Below are 17,656 nucleotides of genomic sequence, written 5' to 3'. Positions count from 1 at the left end.
TGTTACATATATGAATGTTACATATATGTTACATATATGCACACTGACACATAGTCACATATACATACATACACACAGCATGAACGCTCATGTATACACAAACTACATCATCTACTAAACTGCAGTAGTTATAATTTACTAGCGATCATTTATGCATATAATTCATGCTGCGTTGTCATACACATCATACATCAAGATCAAATTAATAAACAGCAAAGCATGAAATTAATGTGATTTGCAATAACTGTTTGTTACACTGGACTAGAAAGCTTTTCACATGAATGCTTTAATAAAATATAAACCACATACACTTACATCAGAGCCCAGAAAATGATATTCACCGTGATTGCACAAACTGATTAGAGTTTAATTGCAGACAAAAACACAATAGTAAAAGAAAAATAAAAAATAAAAATAATGAAAAAAGAAATTCACGCAAATCATGTAAATAAATTAGCAGTTTACCTTCATTCTCTGAGGTAATGAGCAGCTCCATTGGCACAACGCTCTTCAGCAGTCCAGCATCAGTGTGTGTGTGTGTGTGTGTGTGTGTGTGTGTGTGCGCGCATGTGTGTGTGTGTGCACGTGTGTGTGTGTGTGCGTGTGCGTGTGCGCATGCGTGCGTGTGCATGCATGCATGTATGTGTGTTTAAGGAAGATGATGCTTTTGTATGCATATATGTGTGTATGTGTGTGTGTGTGTGTGTGTGTGTGTGTGTGTGTGTGTGTGTGTGTGTGTGTGTGTGTGTGTGTGTGTGTGTGTGGGGACCCATGCCAATCCATGGACAGCCAATGAACAGTAATGAGCATGTCGAGTTCACTTTTTGTGGCCATTGAGAGACCTTATCCAAGAACAATAAGCCCTTGAAACCCTAGAGCTGCTCAATTTCACCCCCTGAATAATTCAGCCCAATTATGACTCCTTTTTTGAAGAGGGGGAGAGAGAGATAATGCACCCACAGGCCTGAAAAGAGGATAATGATCTTGTGTCTGTTTCGGAGAGCAGGAGAAAGACGGGATGATGGCCTGGGGTAGAGGGGCTCGGTGTCAGCAGAACTTTCACTCTGGCCACACTGGTGATCCTCGGCAAACTCTGGAGATGATACAGAAAGCTTTGCAGACAAAATTATTGGACATAATTTTTGTAGAGAAAAAATCGAGTTGATCTGAAGTTTCGTAGGAGTTTTCAAAATATCTTTTGTTCTAAATAGTATGTCACCCTATCTCTGAACAAGAGTATTTTCTAAGAAAATATTTACAATATAAAAGGTTTATATTCTCTTTTCAGGAAAATGAGGGTCATGGTACATAATTAGCACGGGTGTCTGTATCCTGGCTGTAAATGAGTAAATACATAATCAGACAAACAAAAGGTCTAAATAGAATCCTTTCAGGGTTCTTCACCTGGTTTTTGCAAATCGTTTTAATATCTATAAAAAATAGGCTGCAAAGAAGATATTAAGAAATAAATGATATATAAGTATATAAAATATATAAATTCCCCTGTTGCACTCTTCTGGGTGATATCTTTCTCCTTCAAGCTTGGATCCTTGGGCAGAAGTCTGGGAGCTTGAAGGTCCTGTAAGGTATCTCACCTGTTCCCAGGACTGCACTATTGTGGACGGAGATCTGAGGCTCTGTTCCTGGGATGTGCTGGAGTCGTCCTCCCACTCCATGGAGCTCTGCTGCCTTCTCCTTCCAATTCTACTGTAGCTCTTCTCCCAGCCCTTCGTCTTTCTCGAGCTTTCATCTTCCTTCTTCCTGATGTTGCTTTCACTTGGGATTGCCCTCTTCTGTTGTTTGTCCATCGCTACTATGACTGGTTGGTTATCCTTTACCATTTTCTCATTCTGTGTCTGGGAGTCCCACAGGACCTTAGCTTGGTAATTCTCTTTAACATTCAGCATCATCACTTAGTTATGGCGTTCCATGTACACTCTGACTGCTAGCATCTTGCATCTTTCTGTTATGTGATGGTCTCAGGGGCATCTCTGCACAGCCTGCACCTGGGATCCTGCCTGGTGTGGTAGATCTCAGTGTTACAAACCCACCCAGTAATGTGACTAATTACGTTGTCCACCAAATTATATATCAGTGAACCTGAAGCCATGCCTGTCCCACTTGAGCCAGCACTGTTGTTACTGGGTAATCGTGTTCAGTGTGATAATCTATCTAATCTTCCATTGGTGGAGGTGAAACCACATAAAACCTTATAAAATCTTATAAAACGTAATTGTTGAACTGGGAAGCTATGGTTTCATATGGAAGGAAAACGTCAAAGGTCAAAATGTTCTCTCTTTTCCTCTTTTTTGCCCTTCTTTTGATGGTCACAGTAGAGATAATTCATGGTGCTGTATTCACGTCCTCCAGCAGCTATTCAGGATCTTCACTTGGGCTTGGTCTGGTTCTCAGCTTAACCACGATCTTCAGTCTCAGGTTCAGTCTTGGGTCTTTGTTCCCAATGTCGGGGTGATGATGACATCACCCCTCTGACCGGTCATCATATGGCTCCTCCTTGCTATAAATTACACAGTGTGTGTGTGTGTGTGTGTGTGTGTGTGTATGTGTGTGTGTGTTAGTCATTGACCTTCATCTGTTGACACCCACTCTATACCACTGCCATGTCATTGTTTCTGCTGTTTGGGAACTGAAATGCCACCTACACATCAGCAGGGGCGCTGTACTCAGAAACTGCAGAAACGTTGACCAAATGGAGCAACAGCTGGACTACAGTCTTAAATGTACACCTGTAAGTGGACCTATGAGACCTAGAAATATACATATGAGAGTATTTATCAATGTGGCAGGTGAGCGTAGGTGTGAGTCCAGCTTTGGCTTTGACTCTCATAAGGAGGGAGAGCTGCAGAAGGAGGTAGAGATGAGGAGGTAGAGGTGAGTATGTAGAGATGAGGTAGAGATGAGGAGGTAGAGGTGAGGAGGTAGAGATGAGGAGGTAGAGGTGAGTATGTAGAGATGAGGTAGAGATGAGGAGGTAGAGGTGGGGAGGTAGAAATGAGGAGGTAAAGATGAGGAGGTAGAGGTGAGTATGTAGAGGTGGGGAGGTAAAGATGAGGAGGTAGAGATGAGGAGGTAGAGGTGGGGAGGTAGAGATGAGGAGGTAAAGATGAGGAGGTAGAGGTGGGGAGATAGAGGTGAGGAGGTAGAGATGAGGATGTAGAGATGAGGAGGTAGAGGTGAGGAGGTAGAAATGAGGAGGTAGAGATGAGGAGGTAGAGGTGGGGAGGTAGAGATGAGGATGTAGAGATGAGGAGGTAGAAATGAGGAGGTAGAGGTGGGGAGGTAGAAATGAGGAGGTAGAGTTGAGGAGGTAGAGGTGGGGAGGTAGAGGTGGGGAGGTAGAGATGAGGAGGTAGAGGTGAGGAGGTAAAGGTGAGGATGTAGAGATGAGGACGTAGAGATGAGGAGGTAGAGGTGAGGAGGTAGAGATGGGGGAGGTAGAGATGGGGAGGTAAAGGTGGGGAGATAGAGGTGAGGAGGTAGAGATGAGGAGGTAGAGGTGAGGAGGTAAAGGTGAGGATGTAGAGATGAGGAGGTAGAGGTGGGGAGGTAGAGATGAGGAGGTAGAGGTGAGGAGGTAGAGATGGGGAGGTAGAGGTGGGGAGGTAGAGATGAGGATGTAGAGATGAGGAGGTAGAAATGAGGAGGTAGAGGTGGGGAGGTAGAAATGAGGAGGTAGAGTTGAGGAGGTAGAGGTGGGGAGGTAGAGATGAGGAGATAGAGGTGGGGAGGTAGAAATGAGGAGGTAAAGATGATGAGGTAGAGGTGAGTATGTAGAGGTGGGGAGGTAGAAATGAGGAGGTAGAGATGAGGAGGTAGAGGTGAGGAGGTAGAGGTGAGGATGTAGAGATGAGGATGTAGAGATGAGGAGGTACAGATGAGGAGGTAGAGGTGAGGATGTAGAGATGAGGAGGTAGAAGTGGGGAGGTAGAGATGAAGAGGTAGAGATGAGGAGGTAGAGGTGAGGAGGTAGAGGTGATGATGTAGAGATGAGGATGTAGAGATGAGGAGGTAGAGATGAGGAGGTAGAGGTGAGGATGTAGAGATGAGGAGGTAGAGGTGGGGAGGTAGAGGTGAGGAGGTAGAGGTGAGGATGTAGAGATGAGGAGGTAGAGGTGGGGAGGTAGAGGTGAGGAGGTAGAGGTGAGGAGGTAGAGGTGAGGATGTAGAGATGAGGAGGTAGAGGTGGGGAGGTAGAGGTGGGGAGGTAAAGATGGGGAGGTATAGAGGTGGGGAGGTAGAAATGAGGAGGTAGAGATGAGAAAGTAGAGGTGGGGAGGTAGAGTAGGGGAGGTAGAGAGGGGGAGTAGAGATGAGGAGGTAGAGGTGGGGAGGTAGAAATGAGGAGGTAGAGGTGAGTATGTAGAGGTGGGGAGGTAGAGATGAGAAGGTAGAGGTGAGTATGTAGAGGTGGGGAGGTAGAGGTGGGGAGGTAAAGATGGGGAGGTATAGAGGTGGGGAGGTAGAAATGAGGAGGTAGAGATGAGAAAGTAGAGGTGAGTATGTAGAGGTGGGGAGGTAGAGGTGAGGAGGTAGAAATGAGGAGGTAAAGATGAGGAGGTAGAGGTGAGTATGTAGAGGTGGGGAGGTAGAGATGAGAAGGTAGAGGTGGGGAGGTAGAGATGAGGAGGTAGAGATGAGGAGGTAGAAATGAGGAGGTAAAGATGAGGAGGTAGAGGTGGTGAGGTAGAGGTAGGGAGGTAATAATGACCCAAACAACATTTTGCACCTTTTACTTACCTACTGAACTGAGAAATGATGCTTTGTGAATTTTCATGCCGGAACAGTTAACCATTCTACAGTGCAGCTTAAGCTTCCCAACACTTCATCTGATGATTCCCGAAGGTCTTCATCATTAGCAGATGTTGTAAAGCAAAGGAAATATTCACCTGTGTAGGAGAACCCTGGATCTGGGATGCTGCTCTAACTAACAACCCCTTTCCAACCTGAAACCTTCCATCGGGGTGTCATGGGAAAATTCACATTTTGTCTCTCTGTAATCATCTTAATCAGTATACATATATGTATTGATCACACGTAGTAGTGAGTAGAATGGAAATCACTTTATTAACATATATTGAACATATGTAAGGCCAATTACACATCATTGTATGCTGCAAGGTCTCTTTGTTCCTCCGGTCCACCAGGTGTGCCATGACTAAGCTGTCACTCTTAACGCAGGAGTCCTAATCTACACATAGGATATACTCAGGAACGTCTGCCTTCTACTTTAATAAGGGTGTTCACATACACCATTTACTACAGAGAGAGACGGGGGGGGGTAGAGAGAGGGAGAGAAAGAGAAAGGGAGGGAGGGGAGAGATGGTACCTCACATCATCACCTCATCTCATCACCTCACCAATGAGGCCCAACATCCATAACTCATGTCACTGAATAATGATGTAATCATGTAACAAAAGAGTATATAAGAACCATGATGTGTGAGAGGGGGGCAGCTCTCTCTCTTGCAGACATTTTGAGTGTGTGTAATGTCTTTAATAAACTTTACTTTGATACCTTACCCAAATGCTTTTGACTCACCGTTACGGTTCAAAATTTCAACGACTGGGGACGTGTGTGCCATGTAGTGTCCACAGTCACCAGCAGGTGGCAGTGTAGAATGGTTAAACACATGGGCCATTTGTAAAACCTGTCCTATGCCCATGTGAACAAAGACTATTGTATTTTGTTAGACTGCTTAAACACATTTCTGTGCCTATTATGAAAAAGCATTTTGTGTGTGAATGAATGATTAAGATCATGAGTGAGTCTGACAGGTTTCAGACATTCTAGTTACTCTGAATAGTGCTTCCTAATGACTGTTAATAGAAACTTTCTTATTTCACAGTAGTTTGCCAACACTACTGAATTTCTACATTCATTTCCTACTGATTAAATTCTGCATTCTTTCAAATGTAACTGATCCTTAGTTCCTTAGCCATGTGATCTGCATGGCTGTCTGTTGTTCTTGAGGTAACAGGCAGCTCGGTCTCTCAGGAAGGTGTATGTGTTATTCTTCCAGTGCTGTATACTAGGCAAATACATAAAAGAGATGCAAATACCTGCACGGTTGCAGGCAGAGAGAAACTGTCTAGCCAACAGTTCTGCAGCTAAACTACAAACCTTGCCTCCAGGATACCTGAGGGCTGAGAACTCAGCTGACAGCATAAAAGAGAGAGGGAGAGAGAGAGCGAGAGAAAGAGAGAGGGAGGGAGGGAGACAGGGAGAGAGAGAGGCAGATGAATCACAAAAAGACAGAAGCGCATGGGAAGAGTGCATGCGAGAGGGTGGGGCCTCCAGCACAGAGGTGACTAAAGCATGTCAAGGGGGCGGGGTTAGAACACTGCATTCTCAGCGCCAGTGACATCACAATGAAACTCCATTCCACCCCGTTCACTGCTTCCTCCCTCTGAGTCACAGAACTGACAAACGAGCTAGATCAGCATGCCCGGAAGACTCCTTAGCAATCCACTCAAGGGTACACAGAACATACACACACATATACACACACATATACACACTTCCACACTAAATGAACAAAAACCTATAATCACCACACCCAACAACCCCCACCCCACATCATACACACAGACACACACATTTATAATGCCATCGTACACGATGTCCTGGGGGTTAAGAACTCCTTCATCTGTACTCCCTTAGAAGGTCAGCAGTTTAAGTGAGTGCGTGCGCTGTGAGTCGATAGAGTTCCCAAACCCTCTATGAACTTTCTCTGACAGCAGCCCAGATCAAACCGTGCAGTCCAAACCTGAGGATACACACAGCCTGGCTGGTTCAGACTTTGATACGGTTCTGTGAGGGTGTGTATGCGTGTGGCAGTATACATGTTTTGCTTGCCCAGTTTTCTGCCACTCTTGTTGTGTATATAGGTCGCATGGCCCCTCTGTCTCCTCACGTGATCCCAAAGGTCAAACCAGGCCATCAGATCCTGACTCACTCTGTGACGGGAGGCAGCCAGAACGTTTGGGCCGAAAGAGAGAACCAAAACAAACATTCTGAGACGCCCTTTTTATTTGGTTTCCACGGCAACTCCGCTCTTTCCACGAATTTCTTGTTTCACATTTATTTGTTAATTTATGAGGCACTCTGACTTACAACAAGGCAGTTTTCCCATCATTGTTACGGCCAAGTTAGTCATGGACTTAGTATATAGTCAGTTTATAGCAGGGGTCACCACCATGTCGCCCGCGAGGACATTATGAGTCGCCCGCGGGCTTGCTTTAAAAACAGCTCACTATATTGCCATGTACCAAAGCGCTGCATCGTTTATGTTTTTGCTATTAGCGATTGTCCGCGGTTGCTAGCGGTCTTCCCGCTTAGCAATTGACACGCGCACACGAACCCAATTCCCCCCCCCCCCCCCCCCCCCCGCTCAACAACTTTCTTTCTGGTAGCCCTCCGCAATAATTGGTATCCAAGAAGTAGCTCCCAACTTCAAAAAGGTTGGTGACCCCTGGTTTATAGAATAATAAAGCATGGAGTGGTCGCTAGCTGGACCGCCCCGTTGAGGATTTCTTCTCTGGGGTCTTGCTCCTTAATCCACACAGGACGTTTTCCTAGCTTCTGGCGTGCTCATTACAGATCTGGACCCATCCATTTGTAAATCTGCTTAACGACAACACATGCTGTCAAATCGAATATAAATTTGAATTTTAACTTTCATGAGTAGGATTCCCTCCACTAAAAATCCTTATAAGTTAGCAATGGTTTAAGTCCATATATGGACAAACTGCCTTTAACCTTTAAATTCAAGTCCTACCAGAGCAAAAGCTTTTTAAAAACATTTTCAAAATGTGTCACAGCAGACACTGTAATTGGGTCTATGACCAGTCGTTTGTAGTGAAGTAACACCACCAGCAGTTAGTTTAGGAGAACAGGAAGGCCCCTCCCTCCACCCGTCTAACTGCCCACGGGGGCAGTTGATCCCAGCTGGATCAGGATCAGAATAAGGTGAGGGGGCGCTTCTGGGCCAGCGCTTCCGAGACGTTCGATATTTCTCTGGCCCGGAATCTCCGAGGAGGTGGCATCATATTCCTCCCTGCTTATGGCACTTGCGGTCACGAGACAAAGATCACAGATCAGTGGTGCTAAATTAGGACGCTTTGTGAACACTGCCCTGCAGCTTGTATTTCTGTACACTTCGGTATCAGTACTGCTGATTAAAGATGAGTGATTGCTGAGATTTTAGTCACAAAACTGACCTTGAAAAGCCACTCCTGCTCTAAAACGGCTTGTGACAACTTGCCCTGGACGTACATTCAGAACCCTCTTAGTAAGTTCTTCTGTTATTGTTGTTTCTAGGTCTGTTTATCTGGAAATCTTAAGGAGACTATCAGCAGGAGAAACAGAAGGGACCTGACCCCAGAACTGCTCCTTCTGCCCTGAGCCGTACACACTTGAATCCGATATCTGGGCTGGCCCCGCACTAACCCCCACCTCAGCGTACCCCAGGTTGCCTTCTCTCCAAAGGCCGTTCATACATGCGAGAGGCTGGTGCAGAAAACAGCAATGGGAACAGGAATCTAACATCAGGTTGACACTGAAAGCTGGCAGTCACCTTTTCCACTGATCTGAGGTCAGTTTCACCACCCCAGACTCTACCAAGTCCCCAACAATATTGAAGACCTCCTAGAATTAAATCCCTCAGATAAGCAGAGAGCTTGGACACTAAAGACTAGAAGTGGAAAAGGATCCTGGGACCAAACATGTGAAATCAACACTTGTCCTTCCTTAGGGAAAGGAATTTCTCTCTCTCTCCCTCACACACACACACCTCTACAGCTGTTCCTAGGTCAGGCGAGGATTGTTAGACGTGTTCCTTCCTCACCGCTCTTCCTGACAACAGCAGCTAAAGGCGTCAGGGCCAGCTGCCATGACGGCCTGGAGCACCCCTAGACCCCGAGCAGGTGTGCCCGTGTGTTACCACGGCAGGGAGGAGACGCTCACTCCGGGGGGGCGCTAAACGCCTGGCGCCTGAACAAACGCTGCTCTCGTAGTGTCCTTCCAAAATTCACAGGCTTAGTTCCAAAAGCAAAAGTAGAAACATCAGGACTAAGTGACTAAGACATCCGGACAAGAGTCTGCTTACACGCAAGCCGCTCATTCTCCACAGGGGGGTGAGAACACGATTTCAACTGGTTTGAAATAACCATACAGCCCTGGTTAAGACAGTAACTACCTAACGGTCGAATTAACAATTCTGTTGATGATTTAACAGTTGATTAACTCACAGATTTAACGACTCTTCCAAAGTCAGACTCATCAATGAATACCTAACCACAGAACACCCAAGAAGGGGGAGGAGCCTTAACAGGGACAGTTTCATGACGCCAACATCAATACATGATGTAATAGGAGTTAACTGGGACAAAGGTCGGTGTTTGCTTCTGGAGTAAGCATTACGAGGGGCAAAGATGCAGGAGAGACACTGTTTTCTGTTCATTTTTATTTACAATACTATTTGCTTTAATGCCAGATAAAAGGATTAAATGCAATACATAAATATGAACATTGTAAGGTTTTTTGTACAAATTTGCATATAACTAATAGCTGAAATCAAAACTCAAACATACAGTTCTCAACTTCCAGACCCAACACAGAAAAGACAGACGAACCACTCACACAAGCACAAAGTAACGGGTTTGATTATGGGTGTTTGTGAAACCAAGCTAATCATTCACACTCAGTCTGAACAGAATGCAGATTCTACTGCTGGGATTCAAAATGTTACGCTATGACCAATGCACTCTCAGGAAGGTTAGCATTCCTCATTCTCTCTCACACACACACACACACACACACACATGCTCACACACACTAATATGTCTAAATAAATGCACTCAAATGATAAAACAAAAAAGCTCCACAGCATCTCTCGGACCACCAGGCCGCTCGACCACGGCAAAGAGCGGAGGTTCGGCCCGAATGCGTGAGAAGAAAGTAGGCCACACGTGCTGCACCAGAAGCCCATGATGGGGAACTCCAAACATCCGACATACCGTCCAGCACTTCCATCAGTGGAGAACGTCACAGTAGCATGTTCACATTAAGGAGAAAAACTATTAAACAGCACCACGCCCCACCACTGACCAGCAGCCTTGCACTGAAACCCGATCGCTGTGACCTAATGCTCATTTTTTAATAGCGGATATGAAATTCGAACACGGAAGAAAAAAAAACTGAACTTTCTAAAAATAAAATAAAAAGCATCCAGACCGGACCAGAACAGAACGGACACGTAGCGGTCTGGGTCGTTTTTGACACCCCTCCAAAAAAAATCCCAGACAAACGTGCAGGTCGCAAGGTCCGAATGTGGCGGTCCGCCCGTGTGTCCAGAGCGCAACGGCGGCGGTTTGGCACAAAGCGTCCACCAAGCCCCGCATGAACGGAGCAATGAAGGGGACCGTGGGACCACTTCGTATCCGGGAAACAGACAGCACACGCACGCCTACGTCCAAACGCACACAGCAGGTGAGAGCCTACACAAACCAAAATACGCATTTTTAAAAAATCAAAACCCAGGCACAACAGACAGAACAAACGGTCATTCATGCATCGTCCCCATTCAGGACAGCTGTGGGTTGTTTTCTGGCTCTTTCTCAAGGTCATGTAGAAAATCAACGAGTCCGTATATCCACATGGCTGCACTTTCACTCGTTTCAGCTTCTCAGCAGCGCACCGCATCAATCTTCCCCCAACCTCTGTCCCAAACTCCGCCTTTCCTCCCAAACTCCGCCCTCCTCCAAAAAAAAGCTCCGCCCTCTCCCGGGTCTGACGAAGGCAGCTCTTATATTCTCTGGATCTTGTCCGCCACGACCATGGGGTTCTCCTTCCGGATCTTGGCGGCGGCCTCTGCCTTGTAGTCGTACGTGCAGTTGTGTTTGTCCGAGTACCGGTGGATTCCGCAGAAAAGGTTGCCGCACCTGCAGTCGAAACCTGGAAGAACACGAACGGGGCGTTAAACAGGCACTCCGTGACTCCGCCCTCCCTCCCCCTCGGACGGGGGTGTGAGCTGGCGAGCACTCACCCGTCAGGCCCACTCTCTTGCGACAGGTGAAGCAGCGGTTCTTCTTGGGCTTGGAGGCGTCCGGACTCTTGCCATCCTCGCCGTCCTGGGCTACAGGCGACGGGGACGGGGACGAAGTGGGCTGGGTCACGACTGCAAGAACACCAAGGTCCAGTAATGAAATGACACGAGAACGCACACACACTGCAAAGACGAGGGTGAGAGATGTCCCGTGTGTGTGTGTGTTTCAGGTTTATTGAGATCTGGGAGCAGTTTGAGGCATCTGGATCTCGGGCTGAAGACTGACTAGCAGTGTGGTTGCAATTTCACAGGGCTGTGCCCAAAACCTCACGCCACTTCAAACTTCTCTCACACGCACACACACAGTAAAGGGGAAGATGAAAGCTTCCTTTCAAAGCCATCTCCACAGCAGCCTCATATCAACGCCGTATGAGCGTCTGACAGCAAGCAGACACGCTTAAACTAACTTCTCCATTGTTGGCCTGTGTTTGTGCACAGGTATGTGAATAAACTAATTGATAAACTGCTGCTTCGATATGTAACTGCAGTACAAGTTGCAATTAATCAGTTAATATGGTTTCTTTCATGCCTGTCTGGAGGTGTAAACAGCAAATACCCTTGATCGACCCACAACCGTACCTACATACGATTCCCAGATGACAAATCAGGTTAAATGGAACTGATTGAACTCTAAATTGGTTTCTTCAAGGCGCTGTTGCCTGAGGATGCCTGCACTGAAGCTAGCATCAGTTAAACCGTGCCTACGTTTAAACAGCTAGTACGGCTAAGGATGTGCCGTGTTGTCGAGCCACTGGACAGAAGCGCGAGTACCTGGTTCCAAGGGGTCCGGTGTGGGGGAGGGGCTCCCCTCCTCTCGGGATATGCTCATCTCCGTCATCTGTTGGGTTACGGGCAGGGAGGCCGTGGGCATGCTTCTGTGGAAGTGGCACACAAAGCCGGTCATTGCGAGCGAGCGCTCACGCACACACACACACACACACACACACAAGTGCCTACACAGCTGCTGCCAAACACTCGGCGCACTTGACCATAACAAATCTTGTATTCCAGAACACAAAAGCACAACTGTGTGTATACATGTGTGCATATACTCGGTGCCCCCCCACACACTCACTCTCTCATGGACTCCGCGCTGGTCGAGGGCGAAGGCTCTACTTTGTTTAGGCTGGCGTCTAGTATTTGCATCGCCGCGGCCTCCACCGAGGATCCACCTGCAGCGCAAATAACACAACAATCGACTGGCGTTCCTGTGACGGCGTCACGCCGCCCTCGTAACGGTCAGAGCGGGATTCCTCATTACGCGCGATTACGCGTGAATAGGAGACTTCAGAGGAAGAAAGCACAAAAGGAACAGCACGTGACACGGGGCAGGCCCACGGGGGATCCTACGCTCGCCGCCCACGCTGCTGCACGCAACTCCGCTCACAGCACAGAGGTGTTAAAAGAGGATGTGGCTACAACAAGCTTTTTTTGACAGCTTTTTACAGTTCCCATAAGGGGTTCTAGAATGTGTTTAGAAGCTGCGATGTAAAACACAGCCAATCACACAATTAGATACATGTCAAAAACACGACTACTGAACCGTACTAGCCCCGCCCCCCCCCGAGCTGAAGTGGCTCGACTAAGCGTTTGCCGTGTAGCTTACCTAGAGGGCTCACAGGACTGCGGTCGCTACTCTGCTGTCTGCTCAGGTGCTCCTTATAGCATACAGAACACATTCCATTTGTCCTGGGGTTGCCGTAGAAACCACAGCCTGTGGTGCACAGGATGGGAACTGGGCTCTGATTGGTTTCCTGGGCCATTGCAGCTGCTAGAGCGTACCAATGGGATAAAGAGAAGAAGAAGTTGGAGAAAGTTAGGGCTAAAGTTGGATGTAAAATGTGAAGCCTGGCATGAAAAACTTGTGGGACTGCAGTGTAAACCTAAAGCTAACGAAGGCCGTTTGGAACAGACAACTGCCTTAAAGAATTTCAATCGATCCAACAGTGTGCAAGTCTACATTCTTTGCTCGAACTAAATAATTTAAGACTTACTCAAGGCAACTGTTTTCTTAAAACCCTTGTCTAATGTTACCTTGAGTGTTTACATCTACTAAGAGCGCACCGTTTGCTATAAACATGTTTGTAATTAGGACACACTCATTGTACTTCCGGCATACAAAGAGGGACAGCCAGTCCCTGCGTGCCCAGTTTGAAAGTGAACTGCATGTCAAATGCCTGACCGAATTAAATCAAGTTTAACAGGTCAGCTGAGATCTACATATCAACGAGTCAGTTGTCGTTGTGTCATTATGTCATCTTGACACCTCTGACAATTATAACACATGAATGTTGTGTGAGAGCTAAACCAGTGAGAGGCACTGCCCGGTCACCCACTCCCAACAACACCCGCCGGGTGTCAAAGCCCGTTTTCGCTTCATAGCCGGTGTAACGAGGGCCGGAGGTGGACCGGGACCAAACGAGAAGGATTCCTACGGCGTGAACCATTCTGTGTTTTATAGCGGTCCATTACATGTGGGAATGATCGATACCGCCTCTCGATGCACAACCACCGCGACTTGACTCAAATCATCTGGGTCCGAACACTGCGTGCCGACAGCACCAAATATAGTCCAACAAATCACGGGTTACGCCGAAGGACAGAACCGCCGCCTGCCAGTCTGGCCTGACAAGTTACCACACACTGGTGGAGGAAAACAGCTGCTGCAGCTCAACGGCTTCCCAGTTCCGCCTGGCCAGTTCGAGAAGACCCCATTCTGGAAATGAAAACAGCGCTTCGAGGTCCGCAGGCTCGCTTGTACCGAGCTGGAGGGGGACGGAGCTACAGTGGGATTTTATAATCTCCCTATTATTAGTGGGGTTATTAATCCCCTCGACAGGAGGATGTGTGGACAGATAAGACAGAATTCGCCTCCTCTCCTCCTCCTTTGTCTGAGCCCGTTCTCTCCTTCTCCTCTTTCTTTCCCTCCTTCTTTGTCTGAGCCATGACACTGCTTCTCCTTCTCTTTCTTCTCCTTTCCTTCTTTCTTTTCTTCTCCTTTGTGTGAGCCATGACAGGGTTTCTCCTTCTTCTCCTCCTTTCTTTCTTTCCTTCTTCTCTTTCTCCTTTGTGTGAGCCATGGCGGACAGCTATAGCGACACTTCCTCTTCACTTCTGACAAACACCCCGACGCCTCTCCTGAACTAGTGTAATCTCGGAACAAAGGGCTAGTTCGGACCCAAACCCGGGGTGAAGGGTTCGTTGTGGCACCGTCTCAAACACAGACGCCAGCAGATATAAGCTCGTCCTGGTGTGTCCTCTCTCTCTCTCTTCTCTCTCTCGTTTTCTCTTTTTTAAAAAACCAAACTTGCTAGCCAGGACGGCTAACTAGATGAACAATGGGCAGCAGTCAGTAACACTAATATTACCCGACTGAAACACAGTCTGTGTCCGCACCACACACTGGGTTGATTCGCTGGGTTTTTTAATAATTAAAGACATTTTGGGTCGTTATTTAAACTCTCCTCTGGTGATAACCCGATATCCCGGGTGAAGGGTGTCCGCCGTGCTAACGCCAGCCAGCCGCTCCGTCCGTACTTCGCTCCGTGATCTTCTGACGGTGGTGCTGACAAGTCGGAAGACTTTTGTTTACCAGGATGATAAACGAGATGAAATTCGCCAGCCAGGACGGTTAAACCGCCCGACAGACCCCCGTCCGTCCACGGCGTCCTCACCGGGCTGGTCGAGCACAATACGCGGCGGAACACGTCGGTAATCTCCATCCACCCACAGTCGAGATTATATATTTAAAAACAAGATTTAAAAAACCATTTGTTTGTCGACGACACTTACCTCGGTTAACTGAACTTTTAAAAGTGGTCGATATTTGTGAAATGATGTGGATATTTTTTTCGAAACTTAATGAGCGCCGTTCCGTTTTCGGGGGCTTTGTGTCGGCGAGAGCGATAAATTAACTCCGTCTCGCGCTGTCGCGAGCTCTCTGCTCTCTTCTGTCTGTCGCGAGCTCTCTCTTCTGTCGCGAGCTCTCTCTTCTGTCGCGAGCTCTCTCTTCTGTCGCGAGCTCTCTCTTCTGTCGCGAGCTCTCTCTTCTGTCGCGAGCTCTCTCTTCTGTCGCGAGCTCTCTCTCTCTCTTCTTTTGCTGTTTGTTTCCTTCTTTAGTCAGAGGAGTGTCTTGGGACGTCATGATGCGGGGGCGGAACGCTATTGGTCACACAATATCCGGGGGCGGGGCGGAGGTGTAAAGATAAAATAAGGTCTACCTATGTACTGAAGACAAATAGAACAAACATATGAAGTTGTGTTTTTTTTACAAAATAGCACTTTTGTAAGTCGCTCTGGATAAGAGCGTCTGCTAAATGCCATAAATGTAAATGTAAATGTAAATGTTTTAACTTTAGATAACAGCAAAAAAAGGAATTATGAGAAAATATAGGCAATGTTATATCATACTTGACACATACTTATTTAGAACAAAACGATTTATTTGGTTTTGGTCTTATTCACCCCAAACTTTGGTGATATTAAGTGTCTGCAGTGTTTCTTAAGCATTGGTCCAGTGGTACATAGATGTTATCTTCAGAATAGTCACAGAGCGTTCGTCTGTTCTTATGTATCTACAGGTCAGCCATTTTTTAGGAAGGTACTGTAGGACCTGCAGACATAGGAAATGTCTTGATGTCTTTAGAGTGTGACTCAACAGATGTAACCTGAGGCAGTGTATGCTGTATCTCTGCGTTCCTGTAAATAAGCATGTTAAGTTGTTCGGAAGGTGGAGTGTGTGTGTGTGAGAGAGAGAGAGAGAGAGAGAGAGAGAGAGAGAGAGAGAGAGAGAGAGAGAGAGAGAGAGAGAAAGGCAGGGGTGGGGAATTAATTCAGTTTTAAAAGAAATTTGGTTGAACTGGTTTCAGCATCGTGTGTTTGTGTTGGCTGCCATGTACAGAACACACTGTAGTGTCCTGATGTCCCAAGGGTGGACTGGTGCCTAACTGTATTTTTTCAGGAGTACATGAGACAAACAAATTTCTAGTTGTGAAAATTTCTAGTTGAGTTACTCAGAAATGTGGAGAGGTGTTTGACAAACCCTGAACTGTGAAGTTACTCACTTTCCCACTGAACAGACACCTTGGGCTGTTCTTAAATGTGTAACTTATTGTTAAGCTTTATCTATCCTCCAGTGCTCTACAGTGAGTTACAGTGCTATTTTCTGTACTGCATACATGTAACTGAGGTGGACAATAGAATATGACATCACTATGAATTTGACATTAAATGACATCACATGCTTTTTCACCACATCCCAGGTTTTGTCAGCACTAGTATATCACTGACCAGATGAACACTTTCATTAAAACACAAATGTGGACCAACCAAATCATCCCGTTGTTTATTTTCCCTCTTTCTTCGGTTTAAATCCCTCTTTCCCACTGCACTGTTCACCTTGTTCCAACGCATCACTTCTTTTTGTTCTTGTATCTCTTGTTCCAGTTCGATAGCAAACTTTAGAAATGCTAAATGTTTTCAAATTATGCACTGTGAAGATGTCCAAGCATTTTGACGTTATATTTTCCCAACATTACCCACCCCTATATCACAGTTTAGGACTCACTCAGACGTGTTTGCGTATACTGTGTATCTGGCATGAGTTATTTATTGTATATTACTTCTCCATTAACGCCTGGAACATTGAATTGGGACTTAATTGGACCAGAGTCTGATGGGCACTGTTTAGTCTCTGTGGTAAGGGAACGCCTGTATGACGTGGGTTGGCTCTGTTTACAGTATTGACCAGGAGTTCACACCTCATGTCAGCTTCACTACCTGTTTGTTTCCACCTTAATGCCTGTTGAGCAACTCTTTCACACTTCTACACATACATACCTTGCAGGTATCACTTTGCCGCGCCCACAGACACCATTCATATGGTGAAAGGACCCGCCCCCTGGGCAGGAGCTGAACTTCAGTGACGGTAATTATGCAGAATTTGTCTAGTTGCAAGCTACGTTAATGGCAATTGTCAATGACCCCATCGAGTGGTATGTCGACGTCATGACACCCTTCACACAATCCAAATGAGTACAGCATTCAAACAAGTACGGCAAGTACAGCATCGCTGACGCTGTTTTCCATTACCTACGTGATGAATCAGAGTCAGGATTTCTGATGGCAGCTGCCTTCAGGAGGAAGTGCCTTCAGTTTCGCCACACTGAAATATATACATGGATCTGTCACGTCATACACTGATTTTGCAATTGCATGTGCAGTGCTTGACTGCATTAACCCCACAGGCAGTGAAGTATGTGTTCTCTCTCTCTCTCTCTCACACACACATACACACACACACACACTCTTGCCACATCTGCTTTACTCCCCCTCTTAGCACCCCACTTCTGTTTCTACATGCTGTCAGCCAATGTGTCTCTGGAGTAGTTGTAGGTGTTGTAGTTTTTGTGTGTGTTTGTAGCCTCTGTAGTGTGTATAAGGAAACCCCATATTTTGTCTTCCACACTTTCACTCACTCTCCTCTTACACTGTATATCCAAGTCTATAGGATCGATTCGACATTAGGGAAT

The 17,656-nt window shown here is 46.6% G+C and overlaps 1 protein-coding gene across 3 annotated transcripts; it reads right to left on the bottom strand.

The window, feature by feature from the left end:
- Positions 1–9,467: 9,467 nt before the first annotated feature.
- On the bottom strand, positions 9,468–15,218 carry zfand5a (zinc finger, AN1-type domain 5a). 3 transcript variants are annotated; one of them, XM_076999033.1, is made up of 6 exons: positions 14,919–15,218; positions 12,733–12,894; positions 12,202–12,298; positions 11,898–12,001; positions 11,067–11,198; positions 9,468–10,975 (listed from the first exon to the last, which is right to left on the bottom strand). In XM_076999033.1, exons 2-6 carry the CDS (start codon positions 12,887–12,889, stop codon positions 10,827–10,829), a joined length of 639 nt encoding a protein of 212 aa, XP_076855148.1. In that variant the 5' UTR covers positions 12,890–12,894; positions 14,919–15,218; the 3' UTR covers positions 9,468–10,826. The 3 variants fall into 3 exon arrangements, with proteins under 3 accessions (XP_076855148.1, XP_076855146.1, XP_076855147.1); XM_076999031.1 differs by having other exon boundaries at positions 12,733–12,897; positions 14,919–15,216; XM_076999032.1 differs by lacking the exon at positions 14,919–15,218 and having other exon boundaries at positions 12,733–14,896.
- Between the last annotated feature and the right edge of the window lie 2,438 nt (positions 15,219–17,656).

The sequence above is a fragment of the Brachyhypopomus gauderio genome, chromosome 3 (assembly GCF_052324685.1).
Source record: "Brachyhypopomus gauderio isolate BG-103 chromosome 3, BGAUD_0.2, whole genome shotgun sequence".
Classification (NCBI taxonomy): domain Eukaryota; kingdom Metazoa; phylum Chordata; class Actinopteri; order Gymnotiformes; family Hypopomidae; genus Brachyhypopomus; species Brachyhypopomus gauderio.
The sequence above is the reverse complement of the archived record's forward strand: the minus strand, read 5'-3'. Positions and strand labels throughout refer to the sequence as shown.

Bases quoted from the DNA above. Each gene is read 5' to 3' on its own strand.
- zfand5a (XM_076999033.1), bottom strand. From the start codon at position 12,889: ATGGCCCAGGAAACCAATCAGAGCCCAGTTCCCATCCTGTGCACCACA. The intron at 12,299-12,732 runs GTAAGCTACACG...TTTGCGCTGCAG, and splicing joins CAGTCCTGTGAGCCCTCTAG to GTGGATCCTCGGTGGAGGCC. The intron at 11,199-11,897 runs GTACTCGCGCTT...GTGTTCTTGCAG, and splicing joins ACCGGACCCCTTGGAACCAG to TCGTGACCCAGCCCACTTCG.